Here is a 27817-nt window from a genome sequence, read left to right on the forward strand (position 1 = left end):
AGCACCATTGTTAGAGTACCAGTTTATCCTTCCATTTTGTCCTACCTAACGTTTCCACCCTAGAAAATAATCTTGTCAGCCGGGCGGTGGTGGAATCTTGTCAGCCGGGCGGTGGTGGCACACGCCTTTAATCCCAGCACTCGGGAGGCAGAGGCAGGTGGATCTCTGTGAGTTCGAGGCTGGGCTGGACCGATAGCCTCCAAAACAATACAGAGAAACCCTGTCTCGAAAAACCAAAAAAAAGAAAAGAAAAGAATCTTGTCAGTCGTTTTAGTCTTTAACCTATCAGTTTATTTTAATAACATTAACTAAATCTTCCAACATCACATGTAAAATATGTCTCTTTTAGACAAATTAGAGTATACACATAAGCTCTAGACCTGGTGGCACATTCTTGTAATCTCACTTCTTGTGGATCTAAATCAAGAAGATCATATAGTTAGAGCCAGCCTTGGCTAAGTAGTAAGACACTGTCTCAAAAGGCTGGGAAGGGAACTTGCAAGATGGCTCGATGAGTAAATCCACTTGCGGCTGAGCCTGATGATCAACCAGGAGTCCACATAATAAAAAGTGCAGTGACAGTGCCCAGCACTAGTGAGGAATGTAAGTGATGATGGCTGTACACATTCTTTTCTTGTGTGTGGACCTTGTGTCCTGCCTGATCTGGGAAGCGCACAGCTACTGCTGGGTGTCCTCGTTAGCTTTTCAGTAAGTAAGACCTAGATGTACATTTGTGAGCTGCTGTGCACTGACTGCTAATTTTTCCCTAGGTGAAAAACATTATATACCACGCAGTGAAAGATGCTGTCGGCACTCTCAAGGCCCATGAATCCAAACTGGCGAGGTCTTAAGGCACGGGGAACTTGCAGCTCTCCTGTGAGGAGGCCTCTCACACCACTCACCAGGGAACGGCAGGGCTCTCTCTCTGCAGGAGCCGGGGTCCTGCCCCAAGCCAGTGGTCAGTATTACAAACTCTCCAGCCACTCCTATGCTGCCTCAACACGACACAAGAAAGTCGCACAGTTCACACATGGTTTCAGACTTGACGCTGAGGGTGCCACATTCCCATCCAGTGGCCTTCTGGAAATCCAGGTTGCTCGATTTCCTGGGCTTTCCTGCACATTGTCCTGGTTTGAGACCATGGAAACCAGGAGTGTGGGCACAGCGTCCTTCTCTCTTCCTCTTGTGCCTAGAAGCGGGATTGTGTTTGGAGATGGAGGAGTCATAACTGGTAAAAAAAAAAAAAAAAAAAGGTGACTTCATGTGCCTGGGGAAGCCTGGCCGTGTTTGCACACGTGACTTCTGACCTGGCCCATCCCAGGAGGTGGGGGTGCAGCCATTCCCCATACTCTCTGAACACTGGAGTCTTCAGGACCCAGGAAGAGCCCACAGCTTTTCCCAGGGGGCTCCAGGATTAGGAAACGTGTGTATTTAGTGAAAAATAGGTTTGTAGTGAAATAGTTACTATTTCATGAAAGTAGATATTTTTAGAACTTTTGAAATTACAGTTGTTTTCCTGGACTATGAGGAAAGGCACGTTGCTTTAGTCTTCCTTTCAGTAAAACTCTGAAAAGATATGAGTTTTAGAAATCAGCTGTCCCTTATAGCACAAAATCAGCCAAAGCGTAATTTAAAAGAATTGGCATTTTATTAGAATTCTTTTAGTCTCTCCCACTCCCTCTCAGTCTTATCTTGAGGGAGCAGTTGTCCAAGAAAGAACTGTGTCATGTCTGAGCTGTGGAGCTATCCCTGCGTGCACACTGCTGACTCCAGGAGCTGTTTGCCGACTACCAGCGTTCCCTTGGGACTCCGCCTGCGTCTCCAAATGGGGTGGAGAGTTTGGGTTCCAATATAAGAGGTTTTGTTTTTTGGAGTTTTGTCTGGAGATATTTCCAGCAAAACTTCCTACTCGGTGGCATTTTTATTCAGAATTTACTTGGGGGTGGTGGAATTCACTGGCCCATAGGTACATTTTTATTCAGAATTTACTTGGGGATGGTGGGATTCACTGGCCCATGGGTACATTGGGAATGTACCTCTTCCCAAGTGGACTGCCCTGCAGCCTGTTTATATGTTCACAGTTACTTTTTTTTTAAATAAAAGTCATTTACTGTAGAATACTTTTAATTTCACTTTCTGTACTTTAATTTTATTGAAGGGCTGATTGGGATTTCCATGTTCTTATTAAAAATCTAACAAATCTGTTTGGAGTAGACAAAATTCTTTGTGTTTTAACTTTCTAAAGTCAAGACGACACGGTGGGCACTGGTGGCTGAGCTGTGCTGGGTTGAGAGGGAGAGCCTGCCCAGTGAGACAGGCGAGAAGCCCCCTGCGCCGTGGGGGACAGCAGTTTCCTTGTAGTTCATGCTCAGTGAACAAGGAGGGGTGTAGGGAAAAGGGACCAGTCAAAGAAACACACCCTGAGCAGAGCCAAAGAAACACACTTTGGCCCTGCAACCAGAACCAAAGAAATGTACCCTGACCCTAAAACCAGTGCCAAAGGAACACACTTTGTCCCTGGAATCAGAGTCAGTGAAAGAAATGTACCCTGGCCCTAAAATTGGAGCCAAAAGGCTAAAAAGGACCAGAGAAAGAAGCACACTTTGGCCCTGAAACCAGAGCCAAATCTGACCCTAATCCTGTGTAAAAAAAGTAACCAATCCCGGAGCAGAGCTCTAGCCAATCTGAGCTCAGCACTGAAATCGGACCAATCCCTACCCTGGAAAAACTTCCCCAACCCCAGGAACCCCTATATAAACCCTGTGTATGTTTAGCTTGGCTGGTCCAGCTGTCTTCCAATAAACACCTTTGGATGAGCTTTGGGTGAAGATCTTCTTTTTGCGGCTGCGACAGAGCAAAGGCGACCCTGGGCAGAGCAGAGCAGAGCGAGCAGAGGCGACCCTGGGCAGAGCAGAGCAGAGCGAGCAGCGCTGTAACACTTGCCCGGGAAACCTTCCTTGGCAGAGCGGAGTTGTTACACTCTGCTCCCACCCGGCTCCCTGCTCTCCGCTCTCGGCTCTCCAGGAGCAGAGCTGAACTGTAGCAACTTCGCCGGAGAAACCTCCTGCGGAGCAAAACTGCTACACTAGGCGAACATCCCCAGCTGGAAGACCCTGTCCTGCCGGAGCGGAGCTGACACACCGGAGAAGCCTTTCTCTGAGGCAAGGCTGTAAGCTGCCAAGCTTACTGCAACCCGTGGTGGTCCTTGGCTCCCGAGCTCCAGGATACCTTTCTACCTGAGCTGTGTAACACTCAGTATCCTTGGCTCCCGAGCTCCAGGATACCTTTCCACCTGAGCTGTGTAACACTGGGTATTCTGTGACTCCCGAGTGCCAGAATACCTGACCCACTCACTCCTGTTCCATCCTGTCCTGACCCATCCCGACGAAACGCTTACATTTGGTGCCGAAACCCGGGATAGGCTCTCCTGGTGCCTGTGCTCCCTTTCATGGTCTGAGCCGCACTGGGATCCTATCCCTCATCTTCAGTCTACCCGTGACTTGGATAGGCTCTCCTGGTGCCTGTGCTCCCCTTCGTGGTCTGAGCCGCACTGGGACCCTATCTCTCATCTCCAGTTGGCCTGCAGCAGACTCGCCTTCCAGCTCACCAATCGCTTGACACTACATCCACCATCAACGATTGGGTAAGTCTCCCTTCATTTGGTGTTTCAGCTCCCTAAGTCAGGGATACTTGTAGAGACGGGGTACCCCAGCCAAGGCCCTTAAGGCTACAGCTGACCCTCCTCACCTTACCCCATCCTACCACCCTTGAAATTGCAATCCTGCAGTTTCCTTAGGCCCCACCGGGTCATTGCGTCCCTTCCTGACCTCCTCCCTTGGAGCTGGCTGTCGTTGCACAGCTCCTCTAGGCCCTTGCGGCTTCTACGATTCCAATCCTGACCCTTTCCTTTGGATGAGACCCTTTTAGAGCTCGGTTTCCGTCTACGCCTTCTGGCCTCTAGAAAAGCCCTGGTACCAGGCACCGAGTCTCTTCTGGCTTAGCCGGGCTAAGCCTGACCCCCGTTGAGTTGGGTGACGACCCTCTGAACGGCTTGGTCCTCTTTCGGTGGTCCTCCCTGAGTCCTGGGGACGCCCTTGACTACAGGCTGCAGTGACCTTTTCCTTCTCATCCATGGGAACCGTGTCATCCGTACCCTCCCATTCCCCCTTGGGATGCCTCCTAGAAAACCTCAAGTCTCTACACCTGACACCTAAACTAAAGGGTTCTAAACTTACTCGCTTTTACAATAAAATTTGGCCTAAATACCATTTAGATAATCAGTCCAAATGGCCACGTAATGGCACCCTCGATCCCAATATTATTCGGGACCTTTACAACTACTGTGAGCGATTGGAGAAATGGAAGGAGATTTTCTATGTCCAGGCTTTCTCTCTGCTACGCTCCAAGCCTTCTCTCTGTGCCTCATGCTCTCCCACTCAACTCCTTTTGGCTAGGAAGTCTGAACAAGATGATCCCTCTACTACTTTTGATCCAGCCAATGAGCCTTCTCCCCGTCGAACAAAACCCTCAGCTCCCCTCTTGTGCTGGCCCCTCCGATTTCCCTTCCTCCCTCTTCAGTGACAAGTCACCCTAGTCAGCATTCACTGGCACCCTCCTTCAGCTCACCACCAACAGTCCCTAGTCCTCCCACTACTCGGTCCCGCTCCACTAAGGGACCACCCCTTTACCTCCCCAACCTAAACCAGCTCCAGTTCTCCCCTTGCGAGAGGTTGCTGGGGTGGATGGCTTAGTCAAAGTTCATGTCCCCTTCTCATTGACTAAACTCTCCCAAATAGACAAAAGATTGGGATCCTATAGTGCCAACCCTTCCACCTTTATTAAAGAATTCCAGTATATTACCCAGTCCTATAACCTTACCTTCCATGATGTTTATATGATTCTTACCAACAATCTCCTCCCTGAGGAACGCAGGCGAGTTTGGGAACAGGCTAGAATCTATGCAGATGACATCCATCAAACTGATAATACCTACCCAGTTGGATCTATGGCAGTTCCTGACCAGGAGCCTGACTGGGATTACAATACCCCAGGGGGCATCCTAGCTAGGAAGCGGTTTTTAACTTGTCTCCTGGCTGGTCTCCGTAAGGCTGCTCTTAAAGCAGTAAATTATAAAAGGATCCAAAGGGTCATCCAGGACAAGGATGAAAACCCATCCCAATTCCTAGACCGTCTTACAAAGGCCCTCTTACAATACACCAATGTGGATCCTGAGACTCAAGATGGAAACAAACTCCTTATGACCTACTTTTTTTCCCAAAGTTACCCTGATATTAGGGCCAAACTCAGACGTCTAGAAAAGGGCCCCTTAACTCCACAGTCAGAAGCCCTAAATGTGACATTCAAGGTGTACCATGGAAGGGATAAAAAGGCCCAAAAACAAAAATACCTAATGATGACTAAAAGCTCTTGGCCAGCCAAAACGAAAGCCCAGGCTCCCAAAGGACAAAGGCTCCTACGTCCTTGTTTCAAATGCGGTCAAGAAGGCCACTGGGCCCGGGCCTGTCCAAACCCTCGTAAACCACCAGGACCATGTCCAAGGTGCGATCAAGAGGGACACTGGGGCATTGATTGCCCCCATGTTCCTGACAGCATGGGGACATCAATCCCAGATCGCCCTTCAACTGACCTCCTTGGCCTGGCCATTGATGACTGACGGGGCCCGGGCTCCCTTGGCCTGACCACCGCCATCTCCGACAGGGAGCCTCGGGTAGTTATCATAGTATCAGGGAGGCCTATCTCCTTCCTCCTGGACACTGGAGCCACTTTTTCAGTCTTGACAAATTTTTGGGGACCAACCACTCTTTCTTGTTCCTCTATTGTCGGAGTAGGAGGACAGCCCTATCAGGCCCAACAAACCCCACCACTTAACTGTATCTTTAAGGGTATCCCCCTTACTCATTCCTTCCTAGTGATACCAACCTGTCCCATCCCATTGCTGGGAAGGGACCTTTTAGCCAAAGTGGGAGCCTCCATTTCTTTTGCTCCTCCTATCCGTTTGGCCTCAGGTTTGCCAGCTGTTCCCCTTCTCCTCCTCCTACAAACTACACAGTCTGACACACTTCTTCCCTTACCATCCTCTCAGGTAGATCCTCAGGTATGGGACACCCAAAATCCCTCTATAGCCAAACATCACACCCCTCTAATCATCCGACTACAAAACCCTGCCAAATATATAACTAAGGCTCAATACCCACTTTCACTCCAAAGTCTCAGGGGACTCAAACCTCTCATCTCTGACCTCCTGAGAAAAAGTCTTTTTTGCCCCACTTCTTCCCCCTTCAACACCCCCATACTTACAGTCAAAAAACCTAATGGAACCTACCGCCTGGTTCAGGATCTCCGACTTATTAACTCAGCAGTAGTGCCCCTTCATCCTATAGTTCCCAATCCTTATACTCTACTCTCCACCATCCCTTCAAAAACTTCTCATTTCTCTGTCCTTGATCTCAAGGATGCCTTCTTTTCTATTCCTCTGGACCCCCAGTCACAAAATATCTTTGCCTTTACTTGGACTGACCCAGACACTCACATTTCTACACAACTTACTTGGACAGTCCTACCTCAAGGGTTCCGGGACAGCCCCCATTTATTTGGTCAGGCCCTAGCCTCTGATTTATTCTCTTTGTCTCTCCCAAAATCCAAGTTGATACAGTACGTAGATGACCTTCTCCTTTGTAGTCCATCCCTAGAAATAAGCCAGGCCGACACATCTACTTTGTTAAATTTTCTATGTAGCCGAGGATATAGGGTATCACCCTCTAAGGTCCAGCTGTCCATTCCTCAGGTAACTTACCTAGGACTAACTATTACTCCAACTCATAAGGCTATTACCCTAGATAGAAAAAACCTAATACAATCACTTACAGTCCCCACCACAAAGGATAAAATCTTATCCTTCCTAGGAATGGCCAGCTTCTTACGTTCTTGGATTCCTTCCTTCTCCCTTCTTGCTCGCCCTCTGTATCAGGCAGCCCTTGGCCCATCACATGAGCCTCTCCTTACACCTGTTACCAAGCCATTTCGTCAGCTTCAACAGGCCCTCCTACAGGCTCCAGCCTTACACCTTCCAGACTTAACGCGTCCCTTCTCTCTCTATGTTACTGAGAAAGAGGGATATGTCCTCGGGGTCCTGGGTCACCAACTGGGACCTTCCTTTGCACCAGTCACATACTTATCAAAAAAATTAGATCACACTATCCAAGGTTGGACACCTTGTCTGCGGGCTCTGGCTGCAGCTAAACTCCTCATACGAGAATCAAAAAAGTTAACCTTTGGGTCTCCTACTACTGTCCTCTCTCCTCACCACCTGTCCCATCTTCTAACATATAAGGGTCTCCAAACATTACCCCCTCCAGAGTTCTCTCCCTTCAGGTAGCATTAGTAGAGGATACAACACTTACCTTTCAGCCATGCCCACCTCTTAATATTTCAAATCTTCTCCCCCAACCAGTCTCAAAATACTCCCCATCTCACTCTTACATTGAGACCCTAGAAGAGTTACTACCTCATCCTACACATATACATGAGGGAGCTTCTACCCCAAGCCACCTATACATGGTATACGGATGGCAGCTCCTTCCTAAACCTGTCATACCATCTCTTATTTCAAACCTTAATCTCTACATACCAGCTATTAAATAATGTCTTGCCTAACCGCTTTAAAGAATGCTGGTTGTGTGTCCCTCCTGGGTCAAACTCACAACCACCCTTTGTGGCCTCACCCATTGTCTTAACAGATTTTCCCACTTTGCCACTTCTAAACTGCTCTGAGGCAAACATTACTACCACCCCTTATCTCTCCCACATCTCTCTCTTCGGTATCTCAGACTGCTTTAGCTCAGCAGGAACACACCTTGTGGACATTCTAGATTCTAAAGACTACAACAATACCATAACACTTAATACTACCACACAGCCCCTATGTCCAAACATTCACAATGCGTCGATTCTCTGTGACACACAGGTATACCACTGCCTGCCTGCCAGTTGGTCTGGGACATGTACCCTGGTGTTCCTCTTCCCTAAATTAGGAGTGATACCTGGTGAAGAGCCCCTACCAATTCCCATCACTCAGTTTATAGCAGGACGACATGACAATCGAGCAATTCAGATCGTACCCCTCCTGGCAGCTCTGGGCATAACTGCAGGTGTGGCCACAGGAACAGCAGGATTAATTATTTCCCTAACGATGTACCATAGGCTTTCCTCACAATTCATCCAGGATTTCCAACAGGTAGCTCAAACCATCCTCACCCTTCAGGGTCAGATAGACTCCCTATCTGCTGTAGTACTACAAAATCGGAGAGGACTAGATTTACTAACAGCAGAAAGAGGTGGACTTTGCCTCTTTCTCGGGGAAGAATGTTGCTTTTATGTTAACCAGTCAGGAATAGTAAAGGATAAAATTCAACAACTTCAAACAGACCTTCAAAAATATAAAAAACAACTTGATAGCTCTGGCCAGTGGATCACTAATAATCCAATATAAAACTGGATACTACCTTTTCTAACTCCTCTTCTCTCTGTTTTCTTAATTCTACTAGTGGCACCCTGTCTTATAAATTTTTTGTCTAGATTCCTTCAACCACAAGTTCAAAAAATTTCTAACCAAACTTTCAACCAGTTGTTATTACAGGGTTATCAGCCCCTAGCTAAGGAACCAGAAAGCTACAACACCTGGACACATCTGGACAAAGATGAAGATTGCCCCATAAACCTCGACGCCCCCATTCAGCAGGAAGTAGTCTAATGATAACACCGCCCCTTTTCCAAACCCCAGTTTTATTAAACAAAAAAGGGGAAAATGTAGGGAAAAGGGACCAGTCAAAGAAACACACCCTGAGCAGAGCCAAAGAAACACACTTTGGCCCTGCAACCAGAACCAAAGAAATGTACCCTGACCCTAAAACCAGTGCCAAAGGAACACACTTTGTCCCTGGAATCAGAGTCAGTGAAAGAAATGTACCCTGGCCCTAAAATTGGAGCCAAAAGGCTAAAAAGGACCAGAGAAAGAAGCACACTTTGGCCCTGAAACCAGAGCCAAATCTGACCCTAATCCTGTGTAAAAAGTAACCAATCCCGGAGCAGAGCTCTAGCCAATCTGAGCTCAGCACTGAAATCGGACCAATCCCTACCCTGGAAAAACTTCCCCAACCCCAGGAACCCCTATATAAACCCTGTGTATGTTCAGCTTGGCTGGTCCAGCTGTCTTCCAATAAACACCTTTGGATGAGCTTCGGGTGAAGATCTTCTTTTGCGGCTGCGACAGAGCAAAGGCGACCCTGGGCAGAGCAGAGCAGAGCGAGCAGAGGCGACCCTGGGCAGAGCAGAGCAGAGCAGAGCGAGCAGCGCTGTAACACTTGCCCGGGAAACCTTCCTTGGCAGAGCGGAGTTGTTACACTCTGCTCCCACCCGGCTCCCTGCTCTCCGCTCTCGGCTCTCCAGGAGCAGAGCTGAACTGTAGCAACTTCGCCGGAGAAACCTCCTGCGGAGCAAAACTGCTACACTAGGCGAACATCCCCAGCTGGAAGACCCTGTCCTGCCGGAGCGGAGCTGACACACCGGAGAAGCCTTTCTCTGAGGCAAGGCTGTAAGCTGCCAAGCTTACTGCAACCCGTGGTGGTCCTTGGCTCCCGAGCTCCAGGATACCTTTCTACCTGAGCTGTGTAACACTCAGTATCCTTGGCTCCCGAGCTCCAGGATACCTTTCCACCTGAGCTGTGTAACACTGGGTATTCTGTGACTCCCGAGTGCCAGAATACCTGACCCACTCACTCCTGTTCCATCCTGTCCTGACCCATCCCGACGAAACGCTTACAAGGGGTAAATGGGGTCCCCCTTCCTCCAGGAGGGTGCCAAATGAACGTGCGACCTGCTCAAAGCCCAGGCAAGGCTGTGAGGTTGTGCAAACGCCTGCTAAAGTGTGTGGCCCTAGATCGCCTCAGAAATGGTGGAAGCCGACCCAACCGGGCTTCTGTTTATTAAGCAAAATTAAAGTGTTCTTGCTGGGTAAGGACAGACTGCAGGCCAGTTAAAAGCAGCCTTTTGGGAAGGAAGTCGTACAGAAAAAGCAGGACACATCATCAGAGGCCTGCTTCTCACACACCAGTTTGAAAACACCCACCAAAGCATTTGAGCCCGAAAACATAGTTAAGACCATATAGCTTTGACATGCAGTGGCCTGGGCATGCCCTTACATCCTGGGTGGGACGGGTCAATAGTGTGCTCACCAAAAGGATTATTCCACACATAAAGGCGCCAGGATGCAGCGGCTGTAAAATAGGGCCGTGGAGGAGGGATGCTTTGGAACAGGCTGGCTTTGGTGAAAATCAGGAGGCGAGGTAGCCTACATTCTGGATATAAATGTCAGAATTAGGACATCCACTACCGGTGGTACTCTCTGATGGGGGTGGAGCCGAGGTCCCTGGACTTCCACCGACTGAAGACACACTCTTCTCTCCTACCCTTCCCCATGAAATTGAATTTCACATCTCCCTGACCCCAGCACAATTTACCATCCAAATGCCCGTCAGACCACGTGGACAGGTGCCCTTTAACCTCAGAATTGGCGGCTACTGAGTACTGGAGTGGACGGTTGCAGCTGTGCCTGGCCCCAGGAGCCCGAAATGGGGGAGGAGAGAGTTCGATGGTCAGTGTTTGTAGTACGCAGCCTGTAAAATACACTTACTAGTTTCATATCGTAACAGTATGACTTAGTGGTTTTCGACCCTTAGCATAGTAGTGAGACCAATAACCCCCACCTTCCAGATGAGGATAATTATAACTTTTGCCTTATAGGGTAGTCGTGAGGATTCAATGAAAGAACTTGGGAAGCTCCAAGCACCAGGGCCTGGCAGCTAAGCAATCGGCCTTCAACCTGATGTGGGCAGGGGGGGAGGTGGGCGGCCGAAGCTGATGCCAAAGGATGGAACCCAGAGGGTCCCCGCCAGGAGGCCGGCCTCCAGCCTGACGCTCGAGGGAAGCGGCGAGGGCGAGGGCGCATGCCCAGCCGCAGCAGGTGCTGGGGGGGCGCGCCGACACCGCGGCCTCCCCTTTAAGAGCCGCCGCCCACGGCCCGCTCCGCCGCTGCGGCAGGGACCTCCCCTTTAACGGCGGCAACTCCGCGCTCGCTCCGCTGACCCCACGGCGGCTGCCGCTGCTAACTGCAGCTCCCGCAGCCCTCGCCGCCGCCGGCCTCGGGCAGCTGCATCCCCGCCCGGGCTGGGTCCCCGCCCCGCCCCGCCATGGTGTCCTGGATCATCTCTCGCCTGGTGGTGTGAGTGCGGAGGCAGGACCCGGGCTCGCCCGGGCTGGGGGGCGCAGGGGGAGGGGGAGGACCAGTGATGGAGAGGGCCCGGGATCCACGCCTGGGATGGGCCAGCCGCGGCTCCCTCCCTGTGTGGTGTCCCCCAGGGGCAGAGACCGAAGGCTGGAAGGGGATCAGGACGGGAGCCCGGCAGGCCTGGCTTCCCGGGGACCTCACCCGTTATTATCTTTAAAAACCCCATTTATTCTCAGTCGCCCTGCTCCCGCGCCCTCCCCCATGCTAGCGGCTGGGCAGCTACTGGTTTGTAAGGGGAGGCGGGCACGTCCCCTCCCCCACCGAGCAGGTCCAGGCTGGAGGAGCCCAGCAGACAAGAGCTTCATTTCCCCCCCTCGGGAGGAGAGGAGGAGCGAGCGTGGGGGGAGCATGACAGGGTGGGGGGCGGAGGGGGGCGGTGCTCATCATGCCAGAGCTCGGATCCCAAAGGTTGCAGGCCTTCCTCCCTCTTCCTCCTGATTAGAGACCGGATGAGGACACCTGCCCTGAGGCATCCCGGAACGGAGGCTGGGAGGGATGGATATTGTCCGCCCGGGCTAGTGAAAAGCACGGGGAAAACACACTTGGCGGCCTTGACTCCAGGCACATTGTAACAGTCGCACGGTGCCGCTATGGCCCTGGCACTCCCCCCCCCCCCCCCATCACACAGGAAGAAATTCCTCCCTGCCTGAGACACACCAGCCTAGACGTCGGGTCGGTCTTGGAGATCCTGCCCCCGCTATCCCACATCCCCACGGGCAGTGACTGCCGTCCTGACCGGGCAACACTTGAGAGCTGACCCTTCCTCTCTCTCCCTCTGCCTCCATCAGGACTGGCTCCCCCAGCAGCCACACCCTTCTTCGCAGTCAATGTTGTTACACGCAGCTGTCCTGATTTCCTCTTAACCCACTGGAGTTTCCTCTTCCCACCCCACCCCCGGAGGCCTTATCTCTCCGTGTGTGTGGCGTCCAGAACGGCCGCTTCCCTCCCGGCCTGGGCAAACTCCCTACAGGATATCTGACTCTTTCTCCCCTACTGATGTCCTTTCTGCAGTCTGCAGCGGGATGCTCAGAGCAGGGTCGAATGCCTAGGTCTTCTGTACCTGCCCCCAGACCATGTTGACATGGGGGCTGCGAATCTCTTTGTCTCCCCCGGGACCTCCTGGCGTCTGTGTCCTCTGGTCCCAGGAACACAGAAGTTCCCTTGACTGTCAGGCTGGGTGCCCTGTTGTTAGGTGATGTTAGGTGCCCTTGGGGAACCAGAGTCCTGCCCAGCCTCTTGCCTCTGAGACAAGGAAGTGGAGCGAGCGTATGGACAGATGGGTTGGGTGGGCATTGGGCCAAGAGGGAGGTCATCTCGTGGCAGCGGCCAGGCCCCCTCGGCCGCGCGTAACAGGCTTGTGCATAGCCAAGGAGTCTGGCTGAAGGGACCGCTTTGGATTCTCCAACCTCTGGGTCTTTTCCTAAGCCAAGGGCTGAAGGAATGGTCACTCATCCGGGCTCCTGGACCCCCCCTCCCCGCCTCCAGGGCATGCATCTCCAGAGCCTTGATTGCTCTGACATAATCCTTGACCAGAGCTCCTGGGCCAGACAGCTCTGGTCCTTTTCACCTTAGCGCCCCCCCCCAAGGGACTAATACGGAGCTGGGAGGGAGAAGGGCCCAGTAACCACGCCTGCCTCCCTAGGCTCGTCTTCGGCACCCTGTACCCAGCCTATTCCTCCTACAAGGCCGTGAAGACCAAAAACGTGAAGGAATATGTGAGTGGAACAACTTCCCCTGCTGCACAAGCATGGTGGGTAGGGGCACGTTTTTGTCACGTCTGTCTCATACGGGTAGGTGGTAAGGGCGTGGCTTTGTGCCATACTGTCCAAGGTTCCGGGGTGTTCCCAATTGCCACCCGGGCATGGTACGGTTGACAAACGGTCAAGTCCTGGGTAACTTTCTCCCAGGACTTCAGTAGGGAGCAGACAGCAATATGGGGGTCCTGGGTTTCTCCGGCTTAGCCCTTGGTACTTGACGATGACACATTGGGGACCTTGGGTGACAACAATTGCCCTCAGCCCCTGGGCCCCACGTGATGCTGCCCTTTTGCCCCTCAGGTCAAGTGGATGATGTACTGGATCGTCTTTGCCTTCTTCACCACAGCTGAGACACTCACGGATATAATACTGTCCTGGTGAGGTCCAGTGCCCCCCCTCCTCGAATCTCAAGACCCAGACCTCCTCTCTCCTCCAACCTGATAGGCAGGAGGTTGGGACCCAGGATAGAGTCACCCCCAGCCCCAACAGTCTCTCAGCTTCCTTAACACTGCTCTTAAAGCCTGATGTCAGCATAGCAGGGACAGACATAACGAGCCAAGCGTGGCGGCGCACCCTGCAATCCCCCCCGCACCTGGGAGGCAGGGGCAGGTGAATCTACATAGCGAGTTCCAGAACAGCTGGGACGCCCTAGTGCAAGGGACAGGAGGCAGACAGAACCTCCACATTTCTTTCTGGTGACAGCCACAGCACCACGGTGGTATTCAGCGAGTCTGCACCTGCTCTGTCATCCTCATGGTGACAACAGATGACCAGTCCCTAATGCTCATCTCCCCCTGTTTGTGGGACAGAGTTCAGTCGTGTGCACACTGGACATTCATATTTCTAAGGCATTGCAAGCAGGTTATGGGGACAGGGAATATGTCTGAGTCCTCTCAGAAACGTTTACTTCATGAGCTAGTGCCTCTTGAAGAGTACAGGACATGGGATTTGAGTCGGCTGTAATCCCAGCACTGGGGATCATAAGGCAGGGAGCATCGTTGCAGTTTTGAGGCCAACCTGGGCTACGTAATCTCAGGGCAGGGGGCAGCAAAGTGGCTTGTCAGCAAAGCTCTTGCTACATAATCCTGATGCCCTGAGTTTGATCCCTGAAAGCCCTGTAAGAGTGGGAAGAGAGAAGCAGCCCCAGATGCTGTCTTCTGACCCCACCCCCCATGCACTATTCCAGTAGCCTGCGCCCAGCACACACACACACAGACATACACACACAGAGATACACACACAGACACACACACCAGTCACACACACAGAGATACACACACACAGACATACACACACAGACACACACACCAGACAGACAGACACACACATACACACACACACAAACATACACACACCAACAGTCACACACACACAGACATACACATACAGATACACACATAGACACAAACACACACACAGACATACACACACAGACACACACAGACATACAGATACACACACACAGACACACACACCACACAATCACACACACACACACACCCATGCATGCACAGACACACACAGAGACATACATACACAGATACACACATACACAGACGCACACACACATATGTGCCTGTGCGCACAGACATCCTTTTTTTAAAAAGAGGCAATAGCAGCCAGGCAGTGGTGGCCCATGCCTTAATCCCAGCACTCAGGAGACAGAGTCAGGCAGATCTCTGAGTTCAAGGCCAGCCTGGTCTACAAAGCAAATTCTAGGACAGCCAGGGCTGTTACAGAGAAACCCTGATACACAGAAAAACAGAGAGAGAGGGGAGGAGGGGCAATAGCTTACTGGCTACAGCCATGTACCTTCATAAGTCCACTTGATTTTTTTTAATTCAAAAAAGCATAATTTTTCTTTTTCATCCTCCCTCCCTCCCTCCCTTCCTTCCTTCCCCTAGACAGTTTCACTATGTATCTCGGGCTGGGTTGACCTGGAATGCTTTTGTAACCCAAGCTGGCCTCAGAATTGCAGTGATCCTCCTGCCTCAGCTTTCCAAATGCTAGGATCACAGGCATGCACTGCACCACTATGCCCTACTCTCTCTTTAAAAAAAAAAAAAAAGCACCTACTGTATGTGTTTGGGCACTTTGTCTGCATGTATGTCTGTGTAACGTGTGTGTGCCTGGTGCCAGAGGTCAGAAGGGGGCGTCAGAGCACCTGGGAATGGAGTTACAGCTGTGGCCACGTGGGTGCTGGGACCTGAACCAGGTCCTCTGGAAAGCAACCGGTGCTCTTAACCTCTGAATCTTTTTTATTTTATTTATCTTTGTATTTATTTATTTTTTTTTGAGACATGGTTTCTCCACATAACAGCTCTGGCTGTCCTGGAACCCTCTAGACCAGGCTGACTTTGAACTCCCAGAGATCTGCCTGCCTCTGTCTCCCCAAGTGCTGGGATTAAAGGTGTGCGCCACCGCAGCCTGGCCCATCCCTTTTCAAACACATTTTAGGCTTCCTTACTCTTTTTCCACCATGTGACAGCCTGTCAGCTGTGTGTCTGAACTCCATGGTTTCCTTCCTTCTCTCTCCCATTCTCCTCTTCTGGGAAACTGAGTTTAAAGCTTGCCTGCCCTGGGGTTATTTGTTTGGTTTTCTTTTAAACTCTGATAAAATTGTCCTTGACTCCAAAAACAAAAAAACAAAATTTAAATAAGAGACAAAAAAAGTTTTAAAGATTGGAAGACAAGGGGGCTAGAGAGACAGCTCAGAGGTTGAAGAGCACTGGCTGCTCTTCCAGAGGTCCTGAGTTCAATTCCCAGCAACCACATGGTGGCTCACAACCATCTGTAACGAGATGACAAACTATCGTGTCATGTGTAGATAAAGCCCTTGTGTTCACCGGCCATGGTTTTAGTAGACAGAGGTAATTTAGAAATTTGTGAAAAGATCCATGGTACTGAGTCTAGATTTCCAGGGCACTAGTGAAGGAGAGGGCTCTGATGGGGGCTCTGTGAGGGTGTAGAAGACTTGAGGGGGTTCATGGCCTGGCAAGTGGAGAGCCGTACCCCAGACATACAAAGAACTGAGGGCCAACACTGAAGCAGAGGGCCACTTGAGTCTTAGAGTCTGAGGTTACTGTGAGCAGCACCGTGAGACTAAGTCCTCAGGAAAAAGTGTTCCAGCTGGGTGGTGGCGGCAGCAATGGTGCAGGCCTCTAATCCCAGCACAGGCGGGTCTCTGAGTTTGAGGTCAGGCTGCTCTACAGAGGGAGTTCCAGGACAGCCAGGGCTGTTACACAGAGAAGCCCTGTCTGGAAAAAAACAACAGAAGTTTTAACTGAAAAACATTGAAGGGCTAGAGAGATGGCTGGGTGGGTGAAGCTCGCTGCTCAAACACGAGGCCCTAACCAGCTCCCAGAACCCATGTTTAAAAGGCATGATGGCCCATGCTTGCAATCTCAGCTCGGGGGAGCAGAGAAAGGTGGACTTGTTAACTCCAAGTCAGTGAGAGAGCAATACCCGAGACTGACCTCTGTTACGCGTGCACACACATGCACACACACACGCACACGCATGAATGAGCCATGTAGCAAGCACAGCTACTTGGGGGACTGAGGAAGGAGGACGGCAAATCCAAGACCTAGCTACCCAACTTGGTAAAAAATGAAAAGTCACCAGGCGTTGTTGGCGCATGCCTTTAGTCCCAGCACTCGGGAGGCAGAGGCAGGCGGATCTCTGTGAGTTCAAGGCCAGCCTGGTCTAGAGAGCGAGTTCCAGGACAGCCTCCAAAGCGGCACAGAGAAACCCTGTCTCAAAAAAATTAAAAATTAAAAAGTCAAAGGCTGGGGTTATAACTCATTGGTAGAGTGCTTTTGCCAAGTGTGCTGGAGGTCAACACTGAAAACAGAAGAAGGGCGTGGCCTGGGCAGCAAGGGTGAAGACCCAGACTCCATCCTGGTCCTCCGCATGCAAGGAGGGCAGGCGGGACCGGGAGACGGGAGACCTGGGAACACGGGGCTTGCTGGGGAGAGTGTGTCCCATGCATCCTGTGCCCAGGCTGACTCTGAACTCCCTATATGGCTGAAGATGATCCTCCTGCCCCCACTCCCCAGGTGCCTGAGATTTAGGAATGGACCCCCCCCCATGCATGGTCTTTGTTCTATGGTTTGTTTTGAGATAGGGTCTTAGGTAGCCCAGAGTGGCCACAAATTTGTGACCAGTCTGCCAAGGACAGGGATTCTAGACATGTACCCCAATTTGGGGTCACATCTTATCTCCCCACGCGGAGTCTCAGTTTAGAACCCCCTCCTCCACTCTCCCAGTCCTCACGGAAATCTTACAGGGCTGGAGCTGTCCAGGGGTCAGTGCTGATCGACCCCTTGCTTAACTCTGGCGCTGTACACACACCTCTGTCCTCCCAACAGGTTCCCCTTCTACTTCGAGCTCAAGATTGCTTTCGTGATATGGCTGTTGTCCCCTTACACCAAGGGCTCCAGCGTTCTCTACCGCAAGTTTGTGCATCCTACACTGTCCAACAAGGAAAAGGTTTGCCCCCACCCCCCGCCTTCCGCTCCCCCCAGCCTGACCTAGCTGAGCTGAGGCACTCCCGTTTTCCTGTGGGTGGCCAGAGCCCGCAGTAACCTTGCAGAGCCTCGCTCCCAGGGGCGGCGGACACTGTCTCGGCACAGGTAGGAACATCTCGCCTGCAGCCTTGCCACTTCCAGTCTGCCATCCCCGTAGGAGATCGACGAATACATCACACAAGCCCGAGACAAGAGCTATGAGACCATGATGAGGGTGGGCAAGAGGGGCCTGAACCTGGCTGCCAACGCTGCAGTCACAGCTGCTGCCAAGGTGAGCTACGGATGGGTCCGGACTCCTGGGGGCCCCCGCCTTGTCCATCCCGTTGGGTCCTTCCCGGGCATCCACCCCGTGTCTTCAGGCCTTGGAGACCTTGGGCTGTGCAAGCTCCAGGCGCCAGCCCTATTTCTTCCACTGTCGGGTCAGTTTCCTCATCGGAACCAAGGGGGGAAAGTCCAACACCACGGTAACCTCTACCTCCACCCCGCCCCCTCCCTCCTGCTCTCTCTCGGTGCTTGCGTGGTGGTGACCCTAGGGCCAGGGCGTGCTGTCCGAAAAGCTGCGGAGCTTCAGCATGCAGGACCTGACCCTCATCCGAGATGAGGACGCATTACCACTGCAGGGGGCCGACGGCCGCCTCCGACCCGGCCCCGGGGGCCTCCTGGACACTATCGAGGACTTAGGTACTGGCCGAGCCCGGGCTGTGGGGGAAAGACCCGACAGAGACCCCTGTGCCCTTACTCTCTTTCCCTCCCCCGCTCCCAAACCAGATGACCCTGGCCTGAGTGTAAGGTGTAGCACAAGCCAGGCAGATCCCCGGACAGAGACCTCAGAAGATGACCTGGGAGACAAGGCGCCCAAGAGGACCAAATCTATCAAAAAAGTGCCCAAAGCTGAGGTGAGGCCGCAGGCCCCGCGGGCGGACGAGAGGGAAGTGGGGGCGACGCCAGTGGGACCTGGCCGAGCCCCGGCACCCTCTCTACACAGCCAGTGGCTCCCAAGACGCTGAAGACCCGACCCAAGAAGAAGAGTTCTGGAGGGGGCGACTCGGCTTGAAGTCCTCACCTGCCCCCACCCCTGCAGCTGTAGGGCGATAGCATTGGAGGCAGCTCCACCGCGGGCCACTGGCCCACGTGTTTCAGACCCGAGACCCCCCACTCCCCGCGGACTCTTCCTGCAGAGGAGGGGGGGCGCAGCTGCAGGGAAGCCAGCGGCTCAGCCCTTGAGGAGGTGGGGGCTCTTGGGCCAGCACTGCTCTTCTCGCCGCTCCAGCCCCGCCCCGCCCCGCCCCGCCCATCCAGTGCCTTGCTGAAGACCATGGCCATCCCCCCCCTCTGGGGCCTGACATCCCCTCCTCTGGGGCCTGACATCCCCTCCTCTGGGGCCTGACATGCAGCCACAGCTCTGACTTGAACAGGGGTAGCGGCCACAGTCCAGACAGGCCAAGGAGGGGAACAAGTGGGGTAGGTCTGAGGAGGGAGGGTGTTATTCAGGCCCAGCTGGGAGTGGAGGAAGGCACGGGCTGTATGTGAGCAACATGGCCCTGCCACCAGAAAGAGGTGGGATCCCAAGGGATACATGCTGGGGAGGATGGGTGACGGTGGTCCCTTCCTCCCTACTTCGGCCCTGGTCTCTCTCCCTCTTTACCCACCCCTGTTGGTCCCCGAACCTCAGAGGATCCAGGCCCTCGACAGAAGGACGCTCCAAGGGGCCTCCCCACCGCTGGCTCCATCCTTGATCTAGTTTACGCATCCGCGCCCCTAGGCTGGGCTCCGCCACTGTCGAGGTCCTGCCAAGCTGGCCCCTTCCTCTCCTGTCAAAGGGGACCTAACTAGTCACTGGGTCCCCTTCCTGTGCCAAGCAAACCCCTCCCTGCCAGAGCCAACCCGGACCCCACCCCTGGGCCCTGGTTCTGCCAGCTTCATCTAGGGCCAAGCAGAATCTGGGAAGAAGGAAGAGAAAGGAGGAGCCGAGAGGCTCCCGAGTCTGTGGTGCCCACTGGATGAGCCAATAAACGAAACTCTGTCACCTCCTTCATCACGGCCTCTGTGACCTTCTTGCCCCCCCACACACACACCAAGGCAGTAAGTGGGAGCCAGGCAGAGAGGTGAGGCGTGGCTGTGAGGGGCTGGAAAAGGGCCGGATGGAACACAGGAACGCTAAGTTAAGGGTCCTCACCCCCAAAAGTTGTTTTGCACCCCAGAAGCCTGTCCCCCAAATCTCAGTAGATCCTTTAGTAGCCCGTGGAGGTTGCCAGATGTAAAGTCTTTTTTTTTTTTTAAGGTTTATTTATTTATTACATATATACTGTTCTGTCTACATGCCAGAAGAGGGCACCAGATTGAATTGTAGATGGCTGTGAGCCACCATGTGGTTGCTAGGAATTGAACTCAGGACCTCTGGAAGAGCAGCCCCCGTCTAAGTTTTGTTTCCATTGCTGTGGAAACGTCATGACCCAAAGCAACTAGGGGAGGAACAGGTTTATTTCAGTACAGCTCTCAGGTCACACCGCGTCACCGAGGGAGCAGGAACGGAAGCCGAGGCCAGGGAAGAGCGCTGCTCACTGGCCAGCTCCTAGGTCGTTCAGTCTGCATTTGTGTACTGCCTAAGACCACCTTCCCGGGACAGCACTGGCCGGAAGGAGCTGGTCTGTCCCACATCTGTCATCAGATAAGAAAATGCACCACAGGCCGGTGGTGGCGCACGCCTTTCATCCCAGCACTGGAGAGACAGAGGCAGGCGGATCTCTGAGTTCGAGGCCAGCCTGTCTACAGATCGAGTTACAGTACAGCCTCCAAAACAATACAGAGAAACCCTGTCTCCAAAAAAAAAAAAAAAAAGAAAGAAAGAAAGAAAGAAAGAAAGAAAAGAAAAACCAAAATAATAATAATACACCCCAGGCTTGCCTATCCGATGGAGGCAATTCCTCAAGATTTTCCCCTCTGGGATGACCCGAGCCTACGTGGAGTTGACATAAAACCAGTCAGCACAGTCCTGAAGGAATCTGGCTTTTTTTTTTTAATTGGAAAGGAGAGAAAGGTACCAGTCACAGAAGAGAAGATGCCCAAAAGTACCTACCATATAGCCAGGAAAACAGGTCAGGCATTCTATTTAAATTTCATTTGCTATATGTCACACACACACACACACACACACACACACACACACACACACACACACGCTATGCACATGCCCCCCCACACTACCAGACTCTGCACGGCCAGACTCTACATAGACATCTTGGTTTGTGTGTGTGTGTATGTGTGTGTGTGTGTGTGTGTGTGTGTGTGTGTGTGTGTGTGTGTCAAAAGGAGTACGTTCTCAGATTGCCACTCGCCGTGTTCTGTTGCCATGGAAACACTCAGGCTTCCAGAATCCTGGGCACTGGGGCCTGCTTCCTACGGTGCAGGAGAGGAGAGGAGAGATGGCGGTGACGACGGAATAGGTGGAAAGCCTTTTAGGAGAAGGTTGGCTGGTGGGACTCACTGGGTCTGGGTGACTTCACGCTGTCCCCTCTGTCCCCGAGGTCCACCCTCGGATGTCCTCAGGCTAGAGGGGTATAAACGACAGTCTGCTATTGCTAGGTGGGAGGCATCAGCCGGCTGGGAAGGGCTGGGGTCTAGTGCTATCGTCACACGTCCGGGCTCCTGGGGAAGCATCAGGCAAGCCTCCAGGCCTATGCTCCGCACTACGCCGGCCTCAGGCCTGAGGCTGCTTCCTCCGGCTTCTCCTCCTCTCCTGTGGGTGTTTCAACCTCCCAAGAACCTGCTGGAAATGGGGTTTCCAGGCCCTGACGTCAGAGGGAAGCCGGCAGCAGCTCCCTCTAGCCTGTGCCGGCTCGGCCGCGATGAGCAGAGCCGAGCGAGCGAGCGCAGCCTTGCTCAGCCCGCGGGAAAGCGATGCTAGCAGGGGATGGAGGAACTCGGGGCGGCGGTCCCTGGGTCTGCGGCATCCCGGGATGACCGGAGCAAGCTGTCTCCGGGGTCGAAAGGCCCTGCTAGCGCGGGACCACTACCCTCCCAAGCGCCGCAGTTATCTCTTCCCGGCTCTGGCTCGAGGAGGAGAGCGCACGTCCCGAGTCAGTCCCGGGAGCTGGACAGCGGCTTCCGTTTGGGGCTTTAACCCAAGCGCGCGCTGCGGGACCGCTGCCTGCAAGGCATGGAAAGCCCACTAGGTGGCGCAGCTCCCTCCCAGTGTGAGATTCCATCAATCAATCTCTCCAATGGCTAAGGCCTGGGGACCAGGGAGCCTGCTCCACGGGAGGGAAAACTAAAGGGGGAAGGGGAAAGCATCTTTGAGGGTAGGTAGACAGGACGGCTGTGGGTTCTCCAGCAATCTCTGCCCGAACCCAGCAGGTGCACACTCCGACCACTCAGTACAATAAGTGGACGGAAAAAGAAAGCTTCTGGGAAGGATCCTCCCAACACTGCCCCTCTCCTCTCCCGACCCTGAAATCCATTTCACTAGGTGTCTCTTAGATGCTAATTTGGGAGCCAGGAGAGGGGAGGGGGCAGGGTCCGGGGTTGAGGGGAAAGATTTCCACATAGTAGTTGCCCCCCTGAACCGGGTCACAGTGGTATCTCAGGCCTGCTCCAGGCTTCCCTGATCCCTAGCCTTTTCCATCATCTTCACCAGCGACAATGTGGAGTTGGAAGAGAGGGCAACCAACCCCTAGAATCCCCAAGTCTTCTTGCAGGGTCTGCCAGGGTGGAGATGCCTCTCCGGTGACCTAACTACCTTTCTCTGACCTCTTCCCCAAACTGACCCCAGGCAGCCCCGTATCCCTGGTGAATCCCTCTCTCCTTTTGTCCCAGCCAGATGAGTGATCAATAAATAATGTTCCCTGAAATATTGATGCAGAGTCTTGACACCTGCATCCCTTAGCTGGGCCTGGCAGGGGCATGACCCTCTCTCTAGACGGGCCCTTTCCCATAGCCAGCAAGAGGTTTCTCTTAGCCTAAGATTTCCACCCCATCTCATCTGAACCAAAATCATGACTCGGTTTCAACAAGTAAGAGGCAGAAATGTGAGAGACTGACTCAAGCCGGCCTCCTGAGGAGGGTGGTTTCGGCTACAACAAGCAGGGACCCTTCCTGACTGGTTTCCGTGTGGAGATCCTGATCCTACTGCCTCTGTCCCATATCCGCCTTGGGCCTGCCAGATCCACTCTGTGACCAGCCTGTGTGTGGGGACGGTGGAGAACACCTGTAACACCCTCAGGAAGAAGAGGCAGGAGAATAACTCCAAGTTGAGGCCAGCCTGGTCTACATTTGTTGCAGGCTAGGCAGGACCACATAGGAGACTGTCACAACAGAACAAAACCCCAGACCGAATTAAAGGGATCATGTGATCAGATGTCTCTGGCCAGGTCATGAACACCTGGTTTATTCTCTCCCTAGCTCTAACCCTAACTCTAACCCCTAACCCTGAAACCCTAACCCTAACCCTGAAACCCTAACCCTAACCCTGAAACCCTAACCCTAACCCTGAAACCCTAACCCTAACCCTGAAACCCTAACCCTAATCCTGAAACCCTAACCCTAACCCTGAAACCCTAACCCTAACACTAACCCTAACCCTAACCCTGAAACTCTATCCCTAACCCTAACCCTAACCCCTAACCTTAACCCCTAACCTTAACCCAACCCTAACCCTAACCCTGAAACCCTAACCCTAACCCTAACCCTAACCATGAAGGGTAAGAAGAGGGGGAGGAGGGCGAGACAGAAATGAAGGATGCTCTTGACCAACTCAGCCCCCTCCCCTTGGCGTTCAGCAGAGGCTGCGGCCACTCACATCATTGCAAGGTTCTTAGTGCCCAAGCACCCCAGCGAGCTCCTGCTTCACCAGCCAGCTCCTACAAGTGCACAAATCTCAGCTCAGATTTTATCCCCTCACCCCCGAGCTGCCAGGTGTCCCCCCCAGGCCGCTGTCACACCTGTCCTCCCTGCTGTCATCGTGTTCTGGAGTCATTTCCCCATCAGACTGCAAGCCCTTTCTAGCACACAGATGGGAGTCAGCATTCCAGCCACATTCGGTTCTCGCTTTAATTCAAATGCTAAATCGGGAAGAAGAGCAGTTTCACACTCCATATTTAGCCTGGGAGAGAAAAAGTGAGACAGCATGGATGTTACCAGGGAAAGAAGGCTGGGCCTGGTCTTGGAGATGGAAGAGAGCCTACCCAGAGCCCCTGAGAACATGGAAACTTTGTCACACCCAAAACATCACCCAGAGCCCCAGCCCACGAAAGACCCAAGTCCTTCCTTCCACCAGCCCACTGGGCACTCCCTCAGAGAGTATGGGGACTTGGCTGAGGGAAGCCACGGAATAAGAGCTACTCAGGAGATGGAAGCAGGGGGATTGCAGCTGCAACATCAAAAACCCTTCCCAGAGCCTCAGGTAGCCACAGGCTATCGGCTAAACCATACGGCTATCACCGTAGGGTAACAAAATTGTGCAACCACAACACCAGGGCAACAAGGTTCTCAGAGTTTTTGACTACTCACTGTAGTCAAAAAAACAAGACAACAAAAAACCAAGGGACACCTTTAATCCCAGCACCCGGGAGGCAGAGGCAGGCGGATCTCTGTGAGTTCGAGGCCAGGCTGGACCGACACCCTCCAAAACAATACAGAGAAACCCTGTCTCGTAAAACCAAAAAAAAAACAAAAAAACAAAAACAAAAAAAAACCAAGGGACAGAGCTATAGCTCAGTGGTTAAGAGCACCCATGGCAGCCAGCAGGTGGTGGCGCACGCCTTTAATTCCAGCACTGGGGAGGCAGAGGCAGGCGGATCTCTGTGAGTTCGAGGCCAGCCTGGTCTACAAAGCTACACAGAGAAACCCTGTCTTGAAAATAGACCCAAAAACAAAAAGAGCATCTGTCACTCTCAAAGGGGACATGAATTCAATCCCTAGCACTCACATGATGGTTCACAACTATCTGTAACTCCATTTCCAGGGTACCTGAGAGGCCCTTTTCTGACCTCCACAGGCACCAGGCACAAGCACGGTGGACAGGCATACATGCAGGCGAAACATCCACATACAAAGACAGAAATAATATTCCAATGGAAACCTCCATTCATCCATGTTAAGGTAAGTGGACACACAAAACGTGAAACATATATGACATGGTGCATGATTTGATCTTCATACAAGAATGCCTCGATAGGAACAGTCCGTGAGAGCCAGGTGTCATAGCACAGGCTTTTGATCCCAGCACTTGGGAGGCAGAGACAGGCAGATCACTGAGTTTGAGGCCAGCCTGATCTACAGAGCAAGTTCCAGGACAGCCAGGGCTACACATAAAAAAAAAAACCTATCTCAAAAAAGAAGAAAGAAAGAAAGAAAGAGAGAGAGAGAGAGAGAGAGAGAGAGAGAGAGAGAGAGAGAAGAAAAAGGAAGAACGAAGGAAAGAAAGGAAGAAAGGGAACAGTCCATGAAAACATCATGCCAAGTGAAATAAACCAGACACCAAAGACTGCACAGCCTGTGGTTGCCTTATATGACATTCCAAGAGCCGTCAGGTACACAGACACAGAGGTTAGCAAGAGTCTGGAGAAGGGGGCAGAGAGCCGTTGTTTAATGGGAATGGACTTTCTGTTTGGAAGCATTAAGAAGTTCTGGAAGCAGATAGTGTTGATAGTGAATGTAATTAATACCCCTGAATCATAAGTATAAACTAAGTGGTTACAATGGTAATTAATATCCCTGAATCATAAGTATAAACTAAGTGGTTACAATGGTAAACTTTATGTGTACAGAGACAGAGTCTCTCTACGTGGTCCCTGGCTGTCCTGGAACTCACTCTGTAGACCAGGCTGGCCTTGAACTCAAAGATCCGCCTACTTCTGCCTCCCAAGTGCTGCCATTAAAGGGTTGCATCACCACCACCACCTGGCTCTCTTCTTGTCTTGTTATGTTTTGTTTATTCAGAATATTTTGTTTTGGTCTTACTTTGCAAACCAAGCTGGCCTCCAATTTTTGGCGACCCTCTAGTCTCTGCCTCCCAAGCCCTGGAAGGTGTGTGTGTGTGTGTGTGTGTGTGTGTGTGTGTGTGTGTGTGTGTGTGGTCATATCCTGCGCTTTTTCTTTTTTTCTTTTTTTTTTTTATGGCAACTTGGCTCTTTGATGAGCTTGGATGCACTTGAGGAAGTGGAACTAGCTGTGCCCCACCATGAGCAAATGTGTTGTACCGGCTGCCATTGCTGTTTTCTCTTCTTTTTTTTTTTTTTTTTTTTTTTTGGTTTTTCGAGACAGGGTTTCTCTGTGGCTTTGGAGGCTGTCCTGGAACTCGCTCGGTAGACCAGGCTGGTCTCGAACTCACAGTGATCCGCCTGCCTCTGCCTCCCGAGTGCTGGGATTAAAGGTGTGCGCCACCAACGCCCGGCTCTTCTTAGTCTTTTTTAATTTTTGAGTCAGCAAAAGTTGGTTGGATGCTCAATGCCGGCTTCAAGACCTGTACACGGTCAAGGTGCCCCACGGCACCTGGCCTGGGAGGAAACGGAGCCCTGAGTTGCCCAGACTAGCCTTAATTCTCTATGGAGCTGAAAATGACCTTGGGCTCCTGATCCTCCTGCCTCAGCCTCGCAAATGTGGGGATGACAGGCATGGGCCACCGTACCCGTCATTGCTGTTTCTTTTTTTTTTTTTTTTTTTTTTTCCTTGTGTCTGTCCCCAGGAGGCTGTGGATCAGCAAGAGCAGGGCTGCAGGAGTCTCCTAGACGTCTTATAGTATAGAAAAGACACGGTGTTTGGGGTCAGTCAATATGACATGAATAGAAGTCACCTGTTTGCTTGTCATTCCCTTTCCAACTAACTCAAAACCTGTGTGCAGAGTGTGGAGAGAGAGAGAGACAAAGAGACAGAGAGAGAGAGAGAGAGAGAGAGAGAGAGAGAGAGACAGAGAGAGAGAGACAGAGGCAGAGGCAGAGGCAGAGGCAGAGACAGAGACAGAGAGACAGAGACTCAGATTCATTTCGGGACCCAGAAAAACAGATATCTTGGTATAATCAGCAGTTTAGACAAAGGGTTCTGAAGCCAGACCGTCTCGAATAGAATCCTGGTTTGGCTCTGTGACCTTGAATGAGTTCCCTGTGCTCTCTGTGCACCTTTCCCCATCAATGGACTGGGGCTGAGAAGGAGACGTGCCTCATAAGGCATTGTGAAGGCGAACACCGAGCAGCACTTAGCCCAGAGCCTGTCCCGCGGTAAGCGTGTGCTGGGAGGGCGTGGGCGTGGGACTGCACCAGAGATTAAGGGAAGTCAGAGGAACAAGTTTGCTGGCACTACTGCGGCAGCCTTGGCATCTTCCCGGTTTGTTAGGGGGGGGAAGGGGGAGGGGGACAGCTCTGAATCGAATCAGGTAACCCCAGAAGGTGCCTGTCCCCTTCCCCCTCTTCTCCCGCCTGCCAGAGAACCCATGCTTACCCACCAAGAAGCTGAGCATCCTGGCGCTGGGCGGGTGGTGAGGGGCCAGAAATAACCCAGTTTCTATTCCTGCCTTTTCTGGGCTGGGTGGAAACACTGCTTTTTGAATCGAAAGGCTGCTTTCGACTTCCTGCACATCAGTAGGGCTCTTATGTAACACCCCCCTCCCTCTCCCGCCCAGGGAGCTTCCAGAGATTTCTGCAGCCACTGGCTTTGCTGCACACTCAGCCGGGGGGTGGGGAAAGCAGAGAAGACACCACAGAATGGGTCGTGCTCTGAGCCCAGTGACAGCGGCTGTGCTCTGAGCCCAGTGACAGCGGCTGTGCTCTGAGCCCAGTGACAGCGGCTGCGCTCTGAGCCCAGTGACAGCGGCTGTGCCGCACAGGTCAGGGAGACCCACAGCCTCTCTCAGCTTCTGCGTGGCACCCTGGGGCGGGAGAGATCCTCAGAACCTGTCTAGACGGACAGATACCTCCTCCCTCTACAGACCTCCTTAAGGACAGACAGACTGTGCCACCCCCTCCAACTCTCTCTGCCTCAATGGCTTCCGTTTTAAGACTAACCTAACTGTCTAGCTCATCACCTCTTAGGCCGCACCCCGCCACCCCCACCCCTACCCAGGACTTGAGTCAAGCCACCCGGACACAACTGCCTTAGGCAACCCTGTACCTGGTGCTAAATTCCCCCACGGTCTCTTTTCTACAAGGCCTGAATCATGTTTGGAGTGGGTGAGAGTCTCT

The 27817-nt window shown here is 52.5% G+C and overlaps 2 protein-coding genes and 1 long non-coding RNA gene across 5 annotated transcripts in view; 2 read left to right on the forward strand and 1 right to left on the reverse strand.

The window, feature by feature from the left end:
• Kdm3b (lysine demethylase 3B) overlaps nt 1-2204 on the forward strand; it is a 60120-nt gene extending 57916 nt beyond the window's left edge. For both annotated transcript variants that reach the window (XM_013124409.3, XM_040758089.1), the window contains exon 24: nt 771-2204. In XM_013124409.3, the coding sequence (XP_012979863.1) occupies nt 771-851 (81 nt within the window). In that variant the 3' untranslated portion in view covers nt 852-2204. The remainder of the gene's footprint in view (nt 1-770) is intronic.
• LOC121144390 lies at nt 269-27655 on the reverse strand. Of its 2 annotated transcripts, none has more exons than XR_005881747.1 (2): nt 27082-27655; nt 269-1228 (listed from the first exon to the last, which is right to left on the reverse strand). It is a non-coding gene; the product is annotated as an uncharacterized LOC121144390 (long non-coding RNA). The 2 variants fall into 2 exon arrangements; XR_005881748.1 differs by having other exon boundaries at nt 27078-27655.
• On the forward strand, nt 11118-19683 carry Reep2 (receptor accessory protein 2). The gene is made up of 8 exons (XM_013125034.3): nt 11118-11296; nt 13005-13077; nt 13420-13496; nt 17490-17610; nt 17806-17919; nt 18182-18329; nt 18417-18544; nt 18634-19683. Exons 1-8 carry the CDS (start codon nt 11265-11267, stop codon nt 18700-18702), a joined length of 762 nt encoding a protein of 253 aa, XP_012980488.1. The 5' UTR covers nt 11118-11264; the 3' UTR covers nt 18703-19683.
• Nucleotides 27656-27817: the final 162 nt, after the last annotated feature.

This window comes from Mesocricetus auratus, unplaced genomic scaffold (assembly GCF_017639785.1).
Source record: "Mesocricetus auratus isolate SY011 unplaced genomic scaffold, BCM_Maur_2.0 Super-Scaffold_100015, whole genome shotgun sequence".
Classification (NCBI taxonomy): Eukaryota; Metazoa; Chordata; class Mammalia; order Rodentia; family Cricetidae; genus Mesocricetus; species Mesocricetus auratus.

Excerpts from the sequence above, each read along its gene's own strand:
- Reep2 (XM_013125034.3), top strand. The coding sequence starts at position 11,265 with ATGGTGTCCTGGATCATCTCTCGCCTGGTGGT. Across the intron at positions 11,297-13,004 it reads ATCATCTCTCGCCTGGTGGT|GCTCGTCTTCGGCACCCTGT; the intron begins GTGAGTGCGGAG and ends CTGCCTCCCTAG. Across the intron at positions 17,611-17,805 it reads CACTGTCCAACAAGGAAAAG|GAGATCGACGAATACATCAC; the intron begins GTTTGCCCCCAC and ends CCATCCCCGTAG.